The 21,846-nt window shown below is 36.6% G+C and overlaps 1 protein-coding gene across 2 annotated transcripts; it reads right to left on the bottom strand.

The window, feature by feature from the left end:
• Positions 1-848: 848 nt before the first annotated feature.
• Positions 849-21,250, bottom strand: LOC131225245 (uncharacterized). 2 transcript variants are annotated; one of them, XM_058220736.1, is made up of 12 exons: positions 21,090-21,230; positions 20,338-20,378; positions 19,882-20,185; positions 17,787-17,864; positions 17,072-17,670; positions 16,173-16,808; positions 15,094-15,248; positions 4,027-4,238; positions 2,525-2,658; positions 2,062-2,414; positions 1,844-1,947; positions 849-1,368 (listed from the first exon to the last, which is right to left on the bottom strand). In XM_058220736.1, the coding sequence occupies exons 3-12, from the start codon at positions 20,165-20,167 to the stop codon at positions 1,298-1,300; spliced, it is 2,628 nt and encodes an 875-aa protein (XP_058076719.1). In that variant the 5' UTR covers positions 20,168-20,185; positions 20,338-20,378; positions 21,090-21,230; the 3' UTR covers positions 849-1,297. The 2 variants fall into 2 exon arrangements, with proteins under 2 accessions (XP_058076719.1, XP_058076718.1); XM_058220735.1 differs by lacking the exon at positions 20,338-20,378 and having other exon boundaries at positions 21,090-21,250.
• Positions 21,251-21,846: the final 596 nt, after the last annotated feature.

Genomic DNA, 21,846 nt, shown 5'->3' with positions numbered 1-21,846 from the left:
GAAGATGGATGGTGATACATGTGGCATAGTGGCACTTATAAGGCATAACCGAAGATGGAAAATGGCACATTTGGCACAAACAAATGTGACACTCGTGGGGTGACCGAATTGAGATGGTGGCACATTTGTGCTTAATCCTTGAGAAATCTATCTTCTATTGTAGGAAAATGTCTTTCTTAGAGGTGGAGGTGGGGAAATAAATTTGTTCATTTTCAAACAAAGATCGAAAGCGGGAAATGGTGTTTCCCACAAATTACCTCATGGAAGGCTTGACAAACAATGGGAATGGAGTTTTATAGGAAACAATGTTTCTTTCCTCTACTTTCCATGAATCCAAACAGGACCTAAAGAAAAAGTGAAAATTGATTTTTCTTTTTTCATAGGTAAGGGTCTGTTTGCTTGCACCAAATACCATGAAATTTCATGATTAATCACTCTAAGCGGTGCAAAATGGCATATACTTAGCGCAACCAAACACACTCTAAAATATTTATTATTAACAAGAAAAAAAATACAAAGAGGGCACACTGGTCTACAGGCACAATAACAAGAGATGCATGCAACCAAGAAGTAAGCCACTACACCCAAATATAAACAGAATACACGCAGGCCCGAGGCCCATTACTGTCTCGGACCAGTTGCAAACCCTAGCTGTACGCATGCAACCTCCTACTGTAGCGGTGACATACATACACTTCAATCCAGTTGGTCCCATTAGCACTAACCATGAGGTACAAACCCAAAATCACATTGCTTAGACTCAAGACCAACGATACACTTTGCCTTTTTTATTTTATTTTATTTTATATATTATTATTATTTGAATAAGCAACAAAGATGAATGGAAATATTTAAAACATGGTGGTCTCCGTTGCATTGTTCGGTTCCTAATAAAAGAATAATCTCAAGAAGCATTACATTGGCAGTACAAACATTTTTTTCCAGAATAAAAGAACTGCACCTACAGAATCGTATACATTTCTAAGTTCCTCCTATCTTTTGGAATGGAAGCAAGACTAAGGATTGGTTGATGATGCTTTAGAACATGAAATGCTTGTCAACTAGGGACATCGAAACCGTCCCCAATAGCTTGTACATTACAGAATGATGCATAAGTTGCTTCCAAAATGAAAATAACTCAACAAGCTAATTACTTCCACACTGCTAAAGAACGAAGAGATGACATACCTTGGCAATACGGCCCATCAAACTCAAAGAACTCAATAAGCTGCCTCATTGAAGTCGAGACGTGTCAACCAGACAATGTAAAAGAAATGAGAATCGTGTTTGGAGTATCCTACACAATCCCTGTGGCAATGCTGGAAGCTGCATGGATCTTTAGGGAATGTTCGGGAATATATGTCAGACCTGTCATGCTCCAAACCACAAGTGAAAAATGAACAGACATCCTTTATGTTTCAACGCAATGCGTTACAGTAAGGCTGACTAATTTGGAGGGATCTATGTTTATCAAGACCCAGTCCCACAGCTATGATTGGTGGTTATTAATGTTTTTTTTTTTAATTATTGGATTAAAAAAATTATACTTCCAAGCATGGTATTCAAAAATGGTATGTAATGGCCATAACAATAATGGTGGGACCCGTTAAGCAATACAAGGATATAATGCCCATTCTTGAACATAAGAGGGGGGGGGGGGGAGCATACATTTTCCTCCTTTAGAAAAAGAATGATTGTCACAAGGCCGTTATGGCCACCGTTACCGTTATTGAATACCTTGCTTCCAAGTAGTTGACCAAATTGATGACTCTTGTATATTATTTCCATATACAATAATGACAGAAATGCAAAATAAATGAAGAGACCGAGCACAGAAGCACACCTTTCTCTTTAACAGCAATCTGCAAAGTATCAAGTGTGATTACCCCATCAGTCAGTGCCAGTAACTCAAGCTTGACAAGAGCTGTTGATTGAGAAGGAACACATCTGATGCCACAAGAGAGGACAAGAGAAAAAAGAAAGAACTCAGATGATATTTTAGTAGTACGAAATCATGTCTTGTTTTAAGATAAATAAGCAAACAGCAGTACGGGATACTACCCTAGAGGAACTGTACTCTGCAACCAAAGATGTGTACAGCCCAAATCAGTACTTGGAATGACATCAGAGGAAAAAATCTGCTCATTGAGAGAAATGGATCTACCCCCATTGCTGCCCTGCTCCTTTTGATTCTCTTGTACAACAGGCATTGAACTCAGCTTCTGCATCCCTGTTACACGTCTCTCCCCGCTCACTCTTGCCGTGAACTCGGAGGAACCAAGAAACGGGCTCACTGGGGTTGATGGAGCGGAATTTAATGAAACCACTGAAGGGGGTGAAGTAAATGATGCCGGAGCAAGAACTGTTAAGGTTAAATCTTCTGATGTTAAATTTGAAGCCTGAAGGGTTAACACCTGAACATTTAACAAGGGGTGCCAGTCAGAGAATAGGTTTAAACTTGAAATGGCCTAAATTTCTTATGCTTAAGAAAGAAACAGAATCACTTTCTCAGATGGGATATAACCTGAACTGGAAGTTGAGATATCCCTCCATTAGGTCCAAAAGTTTGTTCAGATATATCTGATGCGACAGAGATCATGAGATCCCTAGGTAGACGAGGACGCCAACTAGTAGGCTTCTTGAAGAAAAGCCTCGATTCTGAAAGCACAAGATGAGATTGAATATCCTCTACTGAAGTATTTCAGGAGAATTTTGCTAAGCAGACACGTGTGTGCAATCAATGTTTGAAGTATCAGTATCGCTACAAGTTTCGCTAGCCAGGGATACGGAAACAATATCGATATCGTCAATAATATCATTGATAACCAGAAATGCGGGGAAACATGGAAAAAAATGATGGAATTTTCAGCGAAACTTCAGGACATGTTAAAATGTACATATTTGCATATTTAGAAGAAAAAAAAAAATACAAAAAGAATGCATATATAACAAGTTTCCATTTAATGGGGCCTTAAAAGCATGTACTGTTATAAGAAATTAGTCCAACCACCCCATCTGCCCTATTTAACCATCCAAACATCCATCGATATTGCAAAATATCAACAACACGTGATATTTCACCAAGAAATTATCAACAATTGTAAAGGAAACGAAAGATTGTGGTCTCAATATCGCACATGTTGCGATATCAATAATGTCAAGATATTATTAATATCAATGACAAATTGAGCACTACATATAACCATGTGCCCATGAAATTTATTTATTTTTCTCATAAACAAAATTTTGATGATATCAATATGTTGGCGATATTATTGAAATATCGTCAATACACTTATGATACAAGCATTAATTAGAATTTACATAGTCGAAAATATTGGCGATACATTGGCGATATTGATGCATTGGCAATATAAGCAACACTTAGAACTTACATAGTTGAAAATATTAGCGATTACATTAGCGATATTGATACGTTGGCGATACTTAGCGATACATTGCTAATACAAAAAATTTCTGATACTACCAGCGTTATGAGTATCGCTACCAATGTTATCGGTATCATTGAGCTGGAGATAAAGATAATATCGGAGATATTTCGAAGTTCGAACACTCTGTGCAATAAAGCTCATGCGCACGCCACACATGCCGGCATGGCCCATAAGTTCGAGATCTAATCCATACATCAAGTTGGTCCAACCTTGTACTTGTTTCCCAAAAATAAATTTTGGTCCAATCAGCACGTGGGCCCCAATACTGGAAACGCAGGTGGTTAGAAAACTTAATCCAAGTTTTTCAGAGCCATACATTTGTTTTGCAAACTGTCGCCTGCCTGACCACTCGATCGACCTGATTCTTGGGCTAGGGCATCAAGATAGTGGAGCCATTCTGATGGATGGATTTGATCTTGGACCTTTTGTGTCATGCTGGCACGTGTGGCGTGTACATGAGCCTTTATTGCACATGCATGTGGGCCTAGCAAAGCTCATTTCAGGATTATTTGCAGTACCCAGTTAAAAAGTTACCAGTCTAATCTTTCAAAAAAAAAAGAGAGAGAGAGGTTACCAGTGTAGTTGCAGCGGCATGATACTAGTACTGCATACTGATCAGCATTAGTAGGAACCTTTTTTCCTTCACCAATCCTTGTAATCGGATGCAAATTTGATGTTGCACTTGCCACCTGGGAAGATGTTGGCAAAGAACTTTCACCATGAGCCTTAAGATCCTTCGACATCGAGGTTGCTGGTTTTAGAATGAAAGAATGTTCTTCGCCTCTCCTGGCAGTGAAAATCAAATAGGCATTCATAATTTGTGTTAATAAAAGTTTTTAAAAAAAAAAAAAAAAGAGAGAGAGAGAGAGAGATAAACACAATATTTATACTCAAAGAAGTGCCGGGCAATCTTACTATATTAAAGCTCCCAGCTATCCCTCAAATAGAATAGACGACTAGAACCCCTTTATATACATAGGAGTTACAATTCACATTCCCACAACTATCCGACATGGGACAAAGGCAATACCATAATGCATAACACAATAAAAGTTGAGTTTGCATTGCCAACATGTTAAATAAATGGAAAACAAAAAACCAAAGAGGCTTACATTAAAGGGCGGGCTAGGGCATTATTGCTAGATTAGAGTGCCAAGGTATTCAAAATGGTTACACCTCTATTCTTTTAGATTAAATGACTGATGAGTCCATTTACAAGGATAAGAGTGAGAACACACATTCCCACAGATACCCTATGTGTGACTGAACTCTCAAGGTAATAACATAAGACAACACATCATAAACCAAGTTCACATTACATTCCCAAACTCCTCTAAAACTCAGCAACCTTGAGCCATCAAACCATCACTCGCATGCAAAATCCTCCCAAAGACTGGTTGAGAGGTATCTAGATGAACTAGATCTTGCGATGGCATGTGAAGACCATGGATTTAAAAACCGTTATCGTATCAACCGATACGGTCATATCCTATTTGTATTGACACGTTATGATATGCAACAAGGGTCTATATTGGCCCGTGTTGGAAAAAATGATACCGTATTGGCACTGCCAATGTTTTAAATGTCAACGATATCAGCCGATATATCCCACGATATATCTTGTATCCCACCTATGCGATACAAAACGCACATGTAATGCCGATATATCCCACCTATTCAATCTTGTGAGCATTTTTGATTTTCGATCCATGTTTTTATTGTAAATCACGTTAAACCAGTGTCAAATGGTTACAAATCTATGATTCTTCATGTTTTCCATGAAAAATCATGGATTTGGAACTTCGATTTCAAGATTTTGGGGAGATTGTTCAAGTTGTGTATAATTAAGAAAAATTGAAATTTCTCAATTTCTCGCAAATCAATTGAAATCTTTGTATCCAAACACAAAATTAAACATGTATGTAACCTGATCTAGTGATTCTTCTTTTGCTTTTGAATGTATTGCTTGTGTTTTCATACATGTCTTCTTACGTTTATAAATTATATGAATAGACTTTGAATATACTTGCAACAATTCAATTGGAAAGCATATGTATTAGGACCCCATACAAAGGAAACCCCTATTATGTGCACTTGTTTTTGTAATGTGTGTATTGATGTCTTTTTCAACAATCCCTGAAGTTTCATTGAAAAAATCGACCAATTTCCCAATGTTCCCATGTTTCCCAACAACAACGATACGTTATGCGATACAACCGATATATCTCATGCGATAACCGATATGTATCCGTATCCAAAGGGTGCGATACATTATGCAATAACGATATTTAAAACATTGGGCACCGCCATGCCATACCCGTATCGGCCAAACTGATACGGGCGTAAATAGCCCCAGCTGGTCCCCTTTTTCCATTTTTCCACCTTCCTTTCTTCTACTTTCAAAAAATTTTTAAGTGAGGGACTCTTTTAGGCCCATTTCTGACCAGATCTATAGTACCTTTGATCAAAACAAGGTTTTTTGCATCGAATCGAAGGATTAAATTGGATATCCAATTTGAGAAAATTAAAATTTAAGATTGAAAAAAACTTTTTCTTTTTATTCTTAATGAAATCAAGTCGAATCATCACTATAACACCAAATAGATCAAATCATGCATGATTTGCTTTCAATTTGGGAATTTTTTGCTTTTTTTTTTTGTCAATTTATGCTAGAATTGTCTGAAAATTTCTTTTAAAAAAATCAACTAATTGTTGGGAATGGATTAGGTGAGACCCTGGATCCACCGAGGTGGGTGGGACCCCTGACTATGGGGCTCACAGTGATTTATGTACCTTAAATCTACACCGTCCAACCGTTTTGAAAGCTCATTTTAGGGCATGATACCAAAAATGAAGGAGATCCAAATCCTAAGTGGACCATACCACAGGAAACAGTAGTGATTGAATCCCTGCCATTAAAAACTTCATGAGGGCCACCAGAATGTTTATGTGCCATCCAACCTATTGATAAGGTCGCAACGATCTGGATGAGGAGACCACACAAATATCAGCTTGATCCAAAATTTTTGTGGCCCATGAGAAGTTTTTAATGCTCGATTACGACTGTTTCCTATATATGGTCCACCTGAGATTTGGATCTGCTTCACTTTTTGGATCATGCCCTAAAATGATCTTTAAATACGGATGGACGGCATGGATTTAGTCACATAAATCACAAAGGGCCCCACAATCAGGGGTCCCAACCACCTCCATGGATCCAGGGTCTCACCTAATCCACTCCCCTAATTTTTGTACTGATGCACGAAGGATCTTTCAATACTATGGATCTAAAGATTTTACACATGCATCAACATTTTTTCTTTGGTATTTTCGAGTTATTATTTTGGGCATTTTCTGAAGTTATAAAAAAAAAAAAATGCAAAATTAATTTTAGGGAAATGAATCGAATGATAGATATAGGTAAAATCTATATTTGTTTTGAACATGGATCTACAATTTATTACTAAATTTAAATTATTTTCTTATTTCTGAACCTTTTTTTAGGCATTAAAAAAAAAAAAAAAAATCTGTTTTTCTTTTTCCAAAATTTCTTTGGGGGAATGATAGATCTAAATTCTTTGAACATAGACTAACATTTTATAAGCTATAATTATTTTTAACATATATTTTTTTACCAATTTTTGGCAATTTTAAATTTTTTTTGTTTTTTTTTTTTTTCAAATTAAATTAAGGAAATCTAAAAATTGTTGTTGTTTGAACATAGATCTATGTTGTTTGGACATAACTCTATCATCAATAATTTTGTTCTTTATGTATTTTCGACCATTTCATAATTTTTTCTATTTTTTTCAAAAATCAATTTGGGGAAATGGAAATATGGATGAAATGATAGATGAATACATTCATTTTCACCTCTTCTTCGTTTTTTTATCATTTTTTGTAATTTTTTCTTGTTTTTTATTTTATTAAAGTTGGATGTTTTCACTGGATTTTTTTATTGTTTTTTATTGAATGGTGGTTGTTTTATGAGTTCATGTGTTTGATTCATTAGTTTATTACATAAATCTGTGACACACTTTATTTCGGTGTTTTTGAAGAGTGGACTGTAAGCTATGGATTACTAGTATGGTGGGCAATTGTCATGGAGTGTGGGCTTATTAGTGGTTATTGTGTTTGTAGGGTAGCTTGGACTGTTGTCCATTGGAGATTTGGGTTGGTGACTTCCTGATTAGGACCTTGGGCTTGGAAGTTGATGACCTGACTTTAGGAAAATGCCCGAAAATGAAACAAAGATATAGGATAGCAACGTAGGGTAAGAATAGGTGGGAGTAGACAACTAAGTATGTGCAAGTACCACAATAAGAGCGGGGGCATAACTTGATTAAAACAACACTTGGACCATAAAAAAGGTTTAAGTTTCTAGGTGTCCAAGTGTCCCTAAAGAAGTAACAAAACAAATGGACAAAATAAATAAATAAATAAAAGAAATTAAAGGAAAAAAAGGCAGTGAGGGAAAAGGAGACGACTACCCTTGATGCATGTCAAGCAGAAATGTTTGGTGTTCCTGCACAAGACGTTGAAGAGGACATTAAGTCAAGAAAGGGCTCTAATAGAGAGATTACAATGGCGAAGAGGGAAAGTATACAAATTGCTCATGATGATGAATGGCGACATCGAACGTTTGGGAGGACCGATTCAATTCATAACTTGGGAGTAGTGGGATTGGGGGAGCAACAATGGCAGTGAGGGAGTATTCAGGGGTTCATGTCGTGCCTTTAGCATGCGATGACATTTTCTTCTCCAAATCTTCTTGTTTCTTCTTTTCTCTTATCCCTTGGTGTCCCTTATCTTGCTTGTGTTGAAATTTTTTTAAGAAACCTAGGGTTTCTTTTTTACTTCTTTTGTTTGTTGAACTTTTCATAATGATCCATCTATGCGTGGGAGAATGAAGGCATCGGCTTCTTGAATGATATCACCCCATGTGTGACCGTTGCCAAATACGGGTTGTTTACTCATGTTGGATGCAATATTCCTGACTATATTTCTTCGTAGCCAGTTGGAAGTAGTGGACGTGTCGCTGATTCTTCTGCCTGAGGTAACATGTGCATCGTGTGAAGCATTCAAGTATGGTGCTCATCAATTGTGCTCGGTCAGCCAATGATTATGCTTGTGAAGTACTCTTTCGTTTATTTATTGTGGAGATAAAAAGTGATCCGAAAGTTGTATTTATAAACCCATTTGATTTTTTAGGGGTCCACATAACCACTATTAAGTCAAATGGTATAATTATTTACATTGGTCTAAGTCCATCCAAGTTTTTCTCACGACCAAAGGACAATTAAGATATCCGACCATAGAGAAGCCTAATGAAGAATCCAGTACTTATGATAAATAGATCCAAGAAAACACCCAAATTATGACCTGGTTATGAAAGAGTATAGAACCCTTAATAAGTGTAAATGTCATGTTTTTGGGTACGGCTAAAGAAGTATGGAATGCCCTACAAGAGAAATATTCACCTGATAAAAACATCTCTCGCACTTATCAGTTATAAAGAAATATTCGGTCTTCAACAAAGAAATAAATTGTTGATTCAATACTATTCCAAACTCAAAGGAATGTGGAGAGAACTAAATGTGTATCAGCCCCTGACTTTAGAAAAACTATGTCAGTAACATGAGAAGTTCCGAGTGGCCAAGTTCCTATTTGGGTTGAAACATGAGTATGAACCAGTTCGTGCACAAATTTGGGTGGCAAAGATGTGTCATTTTTAAATGAGGTGTATGCATACCTCCATCGTGTATCTCTGGGCTCTACAAGTGGAGCAAATGACAGCTCAGCTCTAGCATCATTCTCTGGACAAGGCTACGATGGTGGCCATGGTGGAAGAAGTGGCCATGATGAAATGGGAGGTAGCCATAACCAATGTTCAAAGTATCGGTATCACTACAAGTTTCTCTAGCCATGGATATGGAAACAATATCGACATCGCCGATAATATTGTTGATAACCGGAAATGCAGGGAAACATAAGATAAACGATGGAATTTTCAGCGAAACTTCAGAAGATGTTAAAATGTACATATTTGCATATTTAGAAATAAAACAAAATTGCAAAAAGAATGCATACATAACAAGTTTCCATTTAATGGGGCCTTAAAAGCATGTGTTAGTGTGAGAAATCAGTCCAACCTCCCCTCCGGCCTATTTAACCATCCAAATATCCATCGATATTGCAAAATATCAACAACACATGATATTTCACAAAGAAATCATCAACAATTGAAAAGGAAACAAAAGATTGTGGTCTCAATATCTCACATGTTGTGATATCGATAATATCAAGATATTATCAATATTATCAATGGAAAATTCAACACTGCATACAACCATGTACCCATGAAAAAAAAAATGAAATAAATTTTTTTCTAATAAACAAAATTTTGATGATATCTATAGTTGGCAATATTATTGAAATATCGTCAATACACTTATGGTACAAGCATTACCTAGAATTTACATAGTCGAAAATATTGGCGATACATTGGCGATATTGATGCATTGGCAATACAAGCGACACCTAGAATTTACATAGTTGAAAATATTGACAATTACATTAGCGATATTGATACGTTGGCGATACTTAGCGATACATTGCTAATGCCTGGAATTTCTGATACTACTAGCGTTATTGGTATCGCTACCAGTGTTATCGGTATCGGTGAGCTAGAGATAAAAATAATATCGGAGATAATTTGAACACTGGCCATAACCAATGTTTTAAATATCAACGATATCAGCTAATATATCCCACGATATATCTTGTATCCCACCTGTGCGATATGAAACGCACAGGTAGTGTCAATATATTCCACATGTTCGATCCGATGAGCATTTTCAATTTTGATCCCTTTTTTTGTTAAAATTATGTTAAATCAATGTCGAATGGTTACAAATTCATTGGTTCTTCATGTTTTGCATGAAAAGTCATGGAGTTGAAGCTTTAATTTCGATACCCATTAGTTCTTCATGTTCTCTATGTTTTTCCTTTTTTCAAAATTTTACTTCAACCAACTATCAATTAAGACTAGTTACGAAGTATTTAGGAATATTTAATGAAACGACCATCGCATACACTCTAATTTCGAAATTTGAATTAGGTGGTCTGATTTGGGGAAAATTGGAAAAAATTTGAAATTTCCTCAATTTCTCCCAAATTACTTGCAATGTTATACTCCAAACATGAAATCAAGCATGTATGAGGGTTGATCTACTGATTTGTTAAGTCCTTGTCAATTTTCAGAAAATAAAATTAATTTTTAATTAAAAATTAATTAAAAAATATTAAAATATTAATTTTATTTTGAAATTTTCTTTCAACCAATTGTCAATTGAGAATAATTTCGAAGTATATAGGAATGTTTGATGAAATGATCATCGCATACATTTTAAATATTATACATTCAATTTGAATATAGTTACATTAGTTCAATCGGATAGTGCATGGCTTAGAACCCTATATAAAGGAAACCTATTATGTGCACTTCTTTTTTGACATGTTATGATTTAAAAGTGTGGACTAAGGTCTTTTTAAAATCCTTCAAATTTCATTGAAAAATTCAAACATTTTCCCAATGTTTCCCCATGTTTTCCAAAAAGTGCGATAAATTACACGATACAAACGATATATCCCACGCGATAACTGATACGTATCTATATCCCAAGGGTGTGATACGTAGCTACCAATATTTCGAACACTGGCCATAACACAGGTCCCAAACTTAGGAACTACACATATTGTGGGCTTTCCAATCATTCTGTTGAAAAATGTTAGGATCTCTACAGGGAGCCTACATGGACTAATCAAGCTTCCGACACTAGAGACGACAGCAGGCCTCTTCTTAATAATTCTACATCTACTGCTCCATAGACATGTATGACTGATGAGATGGTTACTCTAACTCAATAAGAATATTTCAAGTTGTTGAAGGATCTATAGAATCAATCAATTCCTACTACTTTTGCAGCTACTTCCACCCCTACGGCTATATTCGTGACCACATATGTGGCTTGTTTAGGATCCAAGTCTCGTAATTCGTTAGCCTTGAGCATCTGACCCTATGATAGGTCAGTCTAGTGTGTTTTCATCTATTGATGGCTCATTAACAGGCTCTTCTGCCACTTTGGCAAATGGTACCCAATTCAAAGTATGTGACATGTGTACCATTCATACAAGTCCCTCTCTTTCATTATCCTTTATTTTGATTTGTTCCAAAATTTCCTTCAAGCCTTGTGTCTATTAGCAAATTTACCAAATCCCTTAATTGTTGCATCACTTTCTACCCTTCACATTGTGTTTTCCGTGACCCAAAGATGAAGAAGAAGATTAGTGGAGGACATGAGCATGATAGGCTACACCATCTTGATTGTGACATTATAGGCGCAACAACTAAAAAAGACATCTCAACTTATTAGTGGCACAAACGTCTCTGTCAAGTATCATAGAAGAAGATTCTTAAGGGTGTCATTCATTCCTTGTTGTCCATATTATGTCTAAAGTGTGATGTGTGAGTTGAGTAAGCATCACCGTATTACTTTTCCACCATGTGCTGTGAAGCATCATTTAGTTCATTTAGATGCTTGAGGTCTAGTTAAACTATCTAGTAGGTATGGGTTTAAGTATTTTGTTACATTTGTTGATTATTATTCGAGAATCGAGAATGACATAGCTTTGTTTAATAAAAGATAAATCTAAGTTATTTTCTATTTTTATTAACTTCATTTAATGAAAGATAAATTTGAGTTATTTTCTATTTTTTTTTACCTTCCATATGGAAGTGCAAGATCAGTTCAATTCGAAGGTGTATGTGTTTCACTCTAATAATACCAAGTACATGTCTCAAGCTTTTAGTCAGTTTTTTTTCTTCTTCTTTTTAACAGAAATCCTGCATCAGACATCATGTGACCCCCAACAACAAAATGGGATTGTAGAATAAAAAAATCATCACCTGCATGAGATAACTTATGCTCTCTTAATTCACATGAATGTTCCGAAGAGTTTTTTTAGTGACGCAGTACTCACAGCCAATGTTTTAAATATCGACAATATTGGCCGATATATCCCACGATATATCTTGTATCCCACCTGTGTGATACAAAACGCACATGTAGTGCCGATATATCCCCACACGTTCGATCTGGTGAGCATTTTTGATTTCCAATCCCTTTTTTTCTTATTGAAATTATGTTAAAGCAATGTTAAATGGTTACAAATCCATTGGTTCTTCATGTTTTGCATGAAAAATCATAGAGTTGGAGCTTTGATTTCGATATCCATTGCTTCTTTATGCTCTCCATTTTTTTTTCAAAATTTTCCTTCAACTAGCTGTTAATTGAGACTAATTTTAAAATATTTAAAAGTATTTGATGAAATTATTATCACATACACTCTAATTTCGAATTTTTAGTGTAGGACCGATTTGGGGAAAATTGGAAAATTTTCAAAAATTTCCCAATTTCTCCCAAATTGCTTGCAATGTTGTGCACTTGTTTTTTGTAATGTTTTGATTTGTAAGTATGTATTGATGTCTTTTTTAACAATCATTGAAATTTCATTAAAAAAAATCGACCAATTTCTAATGTTCCCCATGTTTCCAACAACAGCGATACATTACGCGATACAACCGATATATCTCATACGATAATCAACACATATCCGTATCCCCAGAGTGCGATACCTAACGCGTTACTAATATTTCGAACACTGATTGAGACTAATTTCGAAGTATTTAGGAGTATTTGATGAAATGATCATAACATATTTTCTCGTTTCGAAATTTGGGTGTAGATGGTCTGATTTGGGGAAAATTGGTCAGATTTGGGGAAATTTGGAAATTTTCAAAAAAAAAAATCCAATTTCTCCCAATTGCTTGCAATGTTACTCCAAACATGAAATCAAGCATGTATGAGGGTTGATCTACTGATTTGTTAGATCTTTGTCAATTTTTGAGAAATAAAAATTATTTTTTAATTACAAATTATTAAAATATTATTTTTTTCAAAATTTCCCTTCAACTAGTTGTAAATTGAGACTAATTTCGAAGTACTTAGGAGTGTTTGACGAAATGATCATCACATACAATGTTATGCATTCAATTTGAATATAGTTGCATTAGTTCAATCAAACAGTGCAAAGCTTAGGACCCTATACAAAGGAAACCTATTATGTACACTTCTTTTTTGAGATGTTATGATTTAAAAGTATATATTAAGGTCTTTTTTAACAATCTCTTACATTTCATTGAAAAATCAACCATTTTCCCAATGTTTCCCCATGTTTCTCAAAAAGTGCAATAAATTACCTTATACAAACGATATATCCCATGCAATAACCAATACGTATCCGTATCCCAAGGATGCGATACGTAACACGATACCGATATTTCGAACACTGCCCTCGAGTGCATTCATTTCTAAATCTATCCCAACTAATAGACTATTAGATAACGCTTGATTGTAATCTACCCAGGTAATAATCTATTACATTGCACATGTGGGAGTTTTATGCTGTCATTGTTGGTTCCCAGCCCAGATAAAGGAGGGTTGCATCTGGTTGGCAGCCGAAGTCAAACTTATGCCATAACTTCCAACATGAAACCAAACAATATGACAATCAAGAGGAAATGCAAAAGATCAATGGCATTTCCTAGCATTCATAAAGGGAATTGACTCTTTCTTCCAAGTCCAATTTGAAATTAATCCAACAGCAATTTGGAGTTGGAGCCCATATCCACAATAGGAAATCACAGTTTGGCTATGTAACCTTTTTTCGATAAATTTGATTATAAACACTTTATTGGACTAGTGATTGCAAACTTGGAATTGAATTCAATAGTCCATCCACATGCATCCTTACGAACAAAACTTGGGAATCCCAAATATCTTAATGAATAGTATTCAAGATAAGCCAATTACAGGACTTTTTATGCATTACGCCAAAGAAATAGATCAACAGCCAACACTATTCAAAGTAGAATAATTAAAAAGTGAATAACGATATATCAAATAGATCAACAGCCAACACATGGTGTGGTTTATAAATCAACAGCCAACACTATTCAAATAGATCAACAGCCAACACATGGTGTGGTTTATAAATCAACCACAGCAATTTGGAGTTGGAGCCCATATCCACAATAGGAAATCACAGTTTGGCTATGTAACCTTTTTTCGATAAATTTGATTATAAACACTTTTATTGGATTAGTGATTGCAAACTTGGAATTGAATTCAGTAGTCCATCCATATGCATCCTTACGAACAAAACTTGGGATTCACTAATTTCTTAATGAATAGTATTCAAGATAAGCCAATTACAGGACTTTTTATGCATTACACCAAAGAATAGATCAACAGCCAACACTATTCAAAGTAGAATAATTAAAAAGTGAATAACGATATATCAAATAGATCAACAGCCAACACAACACCCCCCCCCCCCCTATCAAATAGATCAACAGCCAACACATGGTGTGGTTCATATATCAAGAAGCAAGATTTCCATTAAAATATAATTCATTTGTTATAATCAACAGGCCACAGAAGCAACAGTAATGCCAGTACATAATATCCAGGGTAACAACCAAAAACTGTAAATGGTGGGGAGGAGACCCGGCAATAACCTGAGGGCAAGATTTGGCAAGCTGTGATCATTTCCAGCTTCAATGCACGCAACTGGTAAAGATAGGGGTGGTCCACCTTTTGGAGCCTTCTCAAAGACGATGGTTATAGCATCTAAAAATATCACAATATCTGGCATATGTGAAGGAGATACATTCTGCAAAACAAGGTGACATCGTTGTTGGCAACTATGAAAGAATTTGAATGAAGAACCATGTACTTGAGGGCCTGTTTGTTTCCATGGACTACCACGGTAATGTATAATAAAACTCACATCATTACATCTTTACTGTGGTTGGATATTGCCAACTGTCACATCACTATAATCCTTCTGAATCCCGCTGGACATGGATAGGCATAAAGACGTTTACCTGGCATAGTTTTGTGGGGCCCACCATTATGAATGTGTTATATCCACACCGTCCATCCATCTTGCATGATCATTTTATGGTATGAGACAAAAAATGAGGTAGATCCAAAGCGGAAATGGACAACACCACAGCTAGCAGTGGGGATTGAATGCCTGCCATTGAAAACTTTTTGGGGTCCACAGAAACATTGGATTAAGCTGATATTTGTGTTTTCCCTTCATCCAGGTTTCTTTGACCTTATGAACTAGTTGGATGGAAAATAAACATCCTGGGATGTGGACCATAGGAAGGTTTCAAAGATGGGCATTATTATCCCAATGTTTTCTGTGGTGTGGTTCACGTGAGCTTTGGATCTTCCTCATTTTTGGGGACATGCCCTAAAATGATATTACAAAATGGATGGACGGTGTAGATATAACACGTATTGATGAAATTACATCCAAGTGCATCTAATCAGAAAAATTACTTTCCATGTCTGGATGGGAATCTATGAGAGGCATATTGCGTACGGTAGTAAAACTTGTTTACTTCCAACTACCGAGGTAATGATAATTATTACTCATTTACTATGCATTACACTACTTTACCGTGGAACTTGTCAAAACAAACAGGCGCTAAAACCAGACACCACCTCCAATAACATGTTATACTACTGAAAAAATATTCACAACTCACATGGAGTTCATAATGTGGAAAAGAAGAAGTGATACCTTTATCTGAATACAAAGGAGGTCCTCTGTGTTGCAGTCAGCAGCAAAAGAATGGATTTCTACAGGTTGGATAATTTCAAGTTTCCTTCTCCACCTCTTTCCAGGTATATAGATGCCTTCCAACCCACAATGAACAGAAAATCTCTCTGGCTCAAGTGAGACGCCTCGAAAAGATAGCAACCCCTCACTCCCTATTTCTTGACTCTTTACAGGTTTCTGCGATGAGAAGCGATCCCAATCTTCAAGTTCAAAGGTGGGTGTAGCAGGGGAGGAAGCAACAGCAGAGGGTGGTGCATTATTTGGAGGAAGTGAAGACATAGAGTAACTTCTAAAATGACCAAAAGAGAAAAGCTGGGAACCCGACGAGGAAGAGGCAGTATATCTATGAGATACACTTCCTACACCTAAACTTGAACTCAAAGTAGGGGGAGATAGTGGACGAGTTGGAGGGGGCAGGGTATGATCCAAAGGAAGCAACCACTTAAGAAGCTCCCCGCATGGATCCTCATAATTTGAATCAACTAGGTTTTCATGTTTCTCAGAAGCTCTATTACTGTACTCGTACTTCTCAAATTGAAGAACCTCGAGAACAGGATCTTTCATGAAATTAATCCCAACATTTACTTGTAAAAGTACCTGCATCCTAGCAACAACAGAAATCAGGTGAGAATCAGTGTCATGGATAACTGGTGCTTCCAGCCATTGTTTATAAGAAAATAAATATCACAAAATAAAGCATGCAATGCCAAAGAAGCTCCTGCATACTCCAAAATTAATTCCACTAAATTGAAATCATAATCAAACAAGTCCAAAGGAAATTTCCCAACACTCACGAAATATCTTTCAACTCAAATGGAACAGCTAATTCCATAGGCAGTAATAAGTCTTCTGAAACATACCACTATATCTCCATTACGTAGAGAGCAGCATCTGACAGTATTTCTAGCAATTCCACCAGATGCATTGCCATCAAAATGTCCTTTATCAATAACTGCACTAAGATGAGAATCCCTTCTTGAAGTCTGTCTCTTTCCTGCATCACTGGCAGTAAACTTTTCTCCCACAACCTCAGGATTAAGCGACGATGATTCTGCTGCATTTCTTTTTGACCAAAGTGGCTCACCAGACTCCGCAATTCTAACAAAGAAATGTGAGTTCTTAAATCTTTGCAATAGTGACTCTGTCTGGTGTTTGTGGTCTTCCATCCGAAGAAGAGATTCACTCACAGAAATATCCTTCTTTGGATCAACTTTATCTGTAGCTAACAAAGTTTCGCCATTATCTTCTACACTTTGACAAGCGGGACCTTGATGCATGCCATTCAAGTCCCCTCTTTCTGCAATAGATTTGGACTCACTTCCCACAATCACCTTTGGCTGCTTGGCATTGTGTTCGAGAATGCCATTTTTACTCAACACTGCAGCAACCCTAAATGGAGTTATAACTTCTGTATCCTGTTTGGATGCTGACAGACATGCTAGTATATGAAGCTGTTCACCTGAGAGGAGAAACAAGTAAGTTCACTAGTAATGAAAGCAATAACTCCAAATGTACTGCCATACGTACATGTCAAACTGAAAGCAGAACCAAAAAATTCAATATAGATATGGTTACCAGGAAAAATGAAGGAACGGTCCAAGTGGCAAAATGACTGTATATCTTCGGCATCGCTCCAATTTTCAGGAAGCTCCTCTGCATGTGCATCATCAAGATGCATAAATTGAAAACCAAAATAAATGGTCAGATTGCTAGAAGTATCACTGAATTCGGTCATCGAACCTTCAAAGAAATTAGTAGCTAGAAGTTCAAACTTGAAGATCAAACAAAGACCAGATGGTGTCATCCATGAGAAAACTTAGATATGTCTGTAAATTTTCAGGATCTGATGAAATTGCTTTCAACATGGAAAACTAGATTTTAGTATCATCCGCTATTTGACTGGTAAGTCGAATTCTACACATATGTCTCAAAACCTCTCAAATAAATACCTGCCATAGTAATCAAGTTCAAATCCTGGAAAGCAGATGTTTATGCCAAGAACAGCAACCCTTTCTGCAGATACAGTGTTTTAAAACCCAAAACGGCCAGGTCACTGTAAAACCCGGTCATATTTTGTAAAAGGAATGTGACTACATCAGCTGAAACTCCACCCCACAACTTCTATATGAAAATTAAATGCTCTAAACAATAAGTTAGGAGCAAAAACTAGTAAGTTGTTCATTCTTTCCGATTTTCAACTAAGCAGATTTCCAGGAAGAAACAGGCCGGAGCAGGGCTGACCAGTTGGAATGGCAGTTTGAGCAAACAACCCGCAAACACAGGTCAAGGTCTAGTCCAGGTCTTAAAACATTGTGCGGAAATAATCATTATTGAGCAAAACCAATTGGTAGTAGAGAGAAAAATAAAACCCATAATGGAGCAATGGAAACTTGCGCTGTTTGGAGCATCTCAAGCTCTTGAACACATTGTAGGCATAATCAACAATCCAGCAGGACCCATGTTGGAATGTTTAAGGCTTAAAATTTGCATGGGTTTGATGATCCTAACCACTCAATTGGTAGCCTGAACATGGACAGTTGTAACAGCTGGCGATCAACTGTTTGCAGGAAAATCTTTAGGATCATCCAACTTCTGTAACTTTCAATGGTGATCCATCAGGAATTAGACCCATCAAATGAACAGCCCAGATCAATGGTCAACTGAGTCCGAAATGTAAATTGCTCAGCATAATATAGTTCATATTAGCTATAGATCACCTGCCACTCATCATAATTTTAACATGGAGAGATTCACTTACCAAAGATGAAGCTGCTAAATCTTGGTGATTGGGTCAATTCCTGATTTTGTAATTCTGTTAGGTTGTTTAATCTTTGTACAATTGTTTTGCCAGTAAAATACTCACTGACAAAGCACACCATCCTCATTTCTCTTAGAGAACTGACCACTTACACCCACTCATAGGTTAACTTGCAGCCTTCTCAACAAGCATTTTGGCCTTGAAATGTATGATGGTTTCAAGGGAAAATTGGACAGCAACATTCTGAAGGCATAAAAATGGTTTGTACCATACAAATGGTTGCAGGCAATCAGTTCCCTTTCCGACATGCATGCTCTAGTTCACATTCCAACGGGACATAACTCTTGGAATGAATACATCTTTTAGCTCCAATGCACACACAGACCATTCAGATTGGTTGAAACAAATAGAATTTTTTTTTGTTCGACCCAGCAGCTCAATAGCCACATTTCAGTGATCCATATGATTCATTGGGTAGCCTCTACTCTTACCAGCAATGCAAATACCCTCCATCAAAAGATGTTAACTGTCTAACAAATGACATACAAGCACAGTGTTGAGCCATCAGTCCACATTAACAAGGAAAATTTCCAAAGATTGTATGGGTAAGATTCTCATCGTAATTATCACTGTCATCACCATAGCCTTGTACCTTCTATTTAGGATAAGCTTAGATAAGATTTCTTATATGATAGATATTTTCGGTCAGGATTGTTCCACGATGTATCCAAGGACTCCAACCAAAAGAAAAGTCCAGAACATCAAAAGGTGAGGGCCACCTGAATGTTTGCTGGACAAATTAAAAACACAGATTTCTTTACTAGATCACTGTATATTTCCTCTAAAATGTGTTCATAAATATAATTTAGAGATAATAAAATTGGGTAGAGGGTAGAGGGTAGAGGATAATACTGCATGGAATGGTTATCCATCCTTCATCTTCAGTAACATCAGAGTGGTTTTCAATCGGAACATAGTTCTTTGAAACTGGAGCAGCAACACTTCCATTTGAAACTCCAACTCCATCAATGTCTCTATCATCATCTTCCTCTGTACCAGACTTTGGAAATGGATCTTCAGCAATAAGACCCTCTAGAGTAGTTGCTGGTTTGGGTAACAATTGGGTGTCCGAAGGGAGTTCTTGAACAGTTGGCTGATCTGGAGCTGCAGAATGTGCAGTCCGCAGCAGAAAATTCATCGTTCCTCACAAAAGTATCTGCAGATTTACAGTGAAAATTCCACAACCTCAACAAGAAAAGCTCCAATATCTTTCCAAATTATAGCTCTTGGGTATAGAAAACAAATTTCATGAATTCACAAATCAGATAAAAACATTATCCAGCAAATGCTTCTTATAGATCAACTTACAAGCAAAAGAAGCCTATCAGTGTCAGGACACAGAGAAAAGGCTGTGGAACAAATCAAGCGTAAATAATTGACTTTTCATAACATAATATATAATAATTTAGCATTAGAAAGTGAAAGAGAATCACAAGACATAAAACCAAAATAATCATTAGCAAAGTAATAACAAGTAACATTTTTGTGTAACAAGTATAGAATTGCATTATTTGAGTAGAAGTCCATTAATAAATTTCTCATTATTGCCAAATGCCAACCAAGATGAAATGTGGCTACTTGCTACTGGTATAATTTTCAGCAAGTCAGGCCTCAATCAACACCATTCATCTGGAGGGATTAAATGTGGATTATATGTGAACTAGGCCCCAATCAACACCCTTGTATCGTTTCTCTTATGGAAATCACCAAGATATCGCCCGAAAAAGTCGATATTCTAAACTATCACCGAAATTTTCTAAACTCAGTGGATATCGCAGCTTGCGTAAATACTCAAAATTCAAATAAAAAAAGACAAGAAAAACCAAGAATTTCGAAAAATCTATCTTCAAATCTAAGTTGTAAAGACAAAATCGACAACTCCTTTCCAAAATCAGTGGATTCGAGCAAAATTTTGGGGCTGAAATTGGTGATTGAAGCTCGGTTGGGCCGGAATTGGAAAATATGAAGGAAAAATCCCCAAAAATTTTTTTATTTCTTTTCTTAGATAAGGGATTTTCCCCCGAAAATTACTCGGAATTGTGAGATTTCCCAGAACATACCTTCAGCTTTCGCCGGGAGACAGATTTTTTTTTCAGATCTGCCTGCCTTTGAGAAAGGAGATGGAAACCGGGACACATTTCAGCCTTATTTTTGGAGACCCGGAACCAGAGATGCAGGTGGGACCCTAACCGTAGGGCCCACCTCGATGTATGCATTGTATATCCACGCTGTCCATCTGTTTTTGCAGATCATTTTTGGGGAAGCGGATTGGCTGGTGTACCACACACCAGCTATATAGCTGGTGTATGTACGTGTCGTGCGAAGCCAAGTGCTGAAGCTTCTCGATCTCCGAGTTGTACGAACAGTTTAAAGGAGATCAAAGTTACATGGCCCCAAAAGGATGTATTTATTATATCCACACCGTTCATCAATATTTCGAGATTATTTTAGATCACGAGACAAAAAATGAATCACATCCAAAGCTCAAATGGACAACATCACAAATAGCAGCGGGGAGAATGATTTCACTGTTAAAACATTTGTAGGGCCACCATAACATTTATTTTCCATCCAATCTGCTTATAAGGTTAAAAAGACCTGGATGAAAAGGAAAAACAAATTTCATATTAATCCAAAACTTCTGTGACCCCCAAAAGGGTTTCGATGGTAGCTGTTCAATCCCCTACTGCTTTTTGCAGTATGGTCCACTTGATCATTAGATTTGTCTTATTTTTTGTCTAAAGCCTTACGACTAGCTTTCCAAATGAACGGCGGTTTAGATATAACAAATACCTCATGATGGAGCCCACGGAACTT

The sequence above is a fragment of the Magnolia sinica genome, chromosome 14 (assembly GCF_029962835.1).
Source record: "Magnolia sinica isolate HGM2019 chromosome 14, MsV1, whole genome shotgun sequence".
In the NCBI taxonomy this organism is placed as follows: domain Eukaryota; kingdom Viridiplantae; phylum Streptophyta; class Magnoliopsida; order Magnoliales; family Magnoliaceae; genus Magnolia; species Magnolia sinica.
The sequence above is the reverse complement of the archived record's forward strand: the minus strand, read 5'-3'. Positions and strand labels throughout refer to the sequence as shown.

What these genes read in the sequence shown, in the direction of transcription:
- LOC131225245 (XM_058220735.1), bottom strand. Translation starts at nt 20,167, where the DNA reads ATGAATTTTCTGCTGCGGACTGCACATTCTGCAGCTCCAGATCAGCCA. An exon ending in ATGGATAACCATTCCATGCA is followed by an intron (nt 17,865 to 19,881) that starts GTATTATCCTCT and finishes ATGCACATGCAG; the next exon opens with AGGAGCTTCCTGAAAATTGG. An exon ending in TATCTCAACTTCCAGTTCAG is followed by an intron (nt 2,415 to 2,524) that starts GTTATATCCCAT and finishes TTAAATGTTCAG; the next exon opens with GTGTTAACCCTTCAGGCTTC.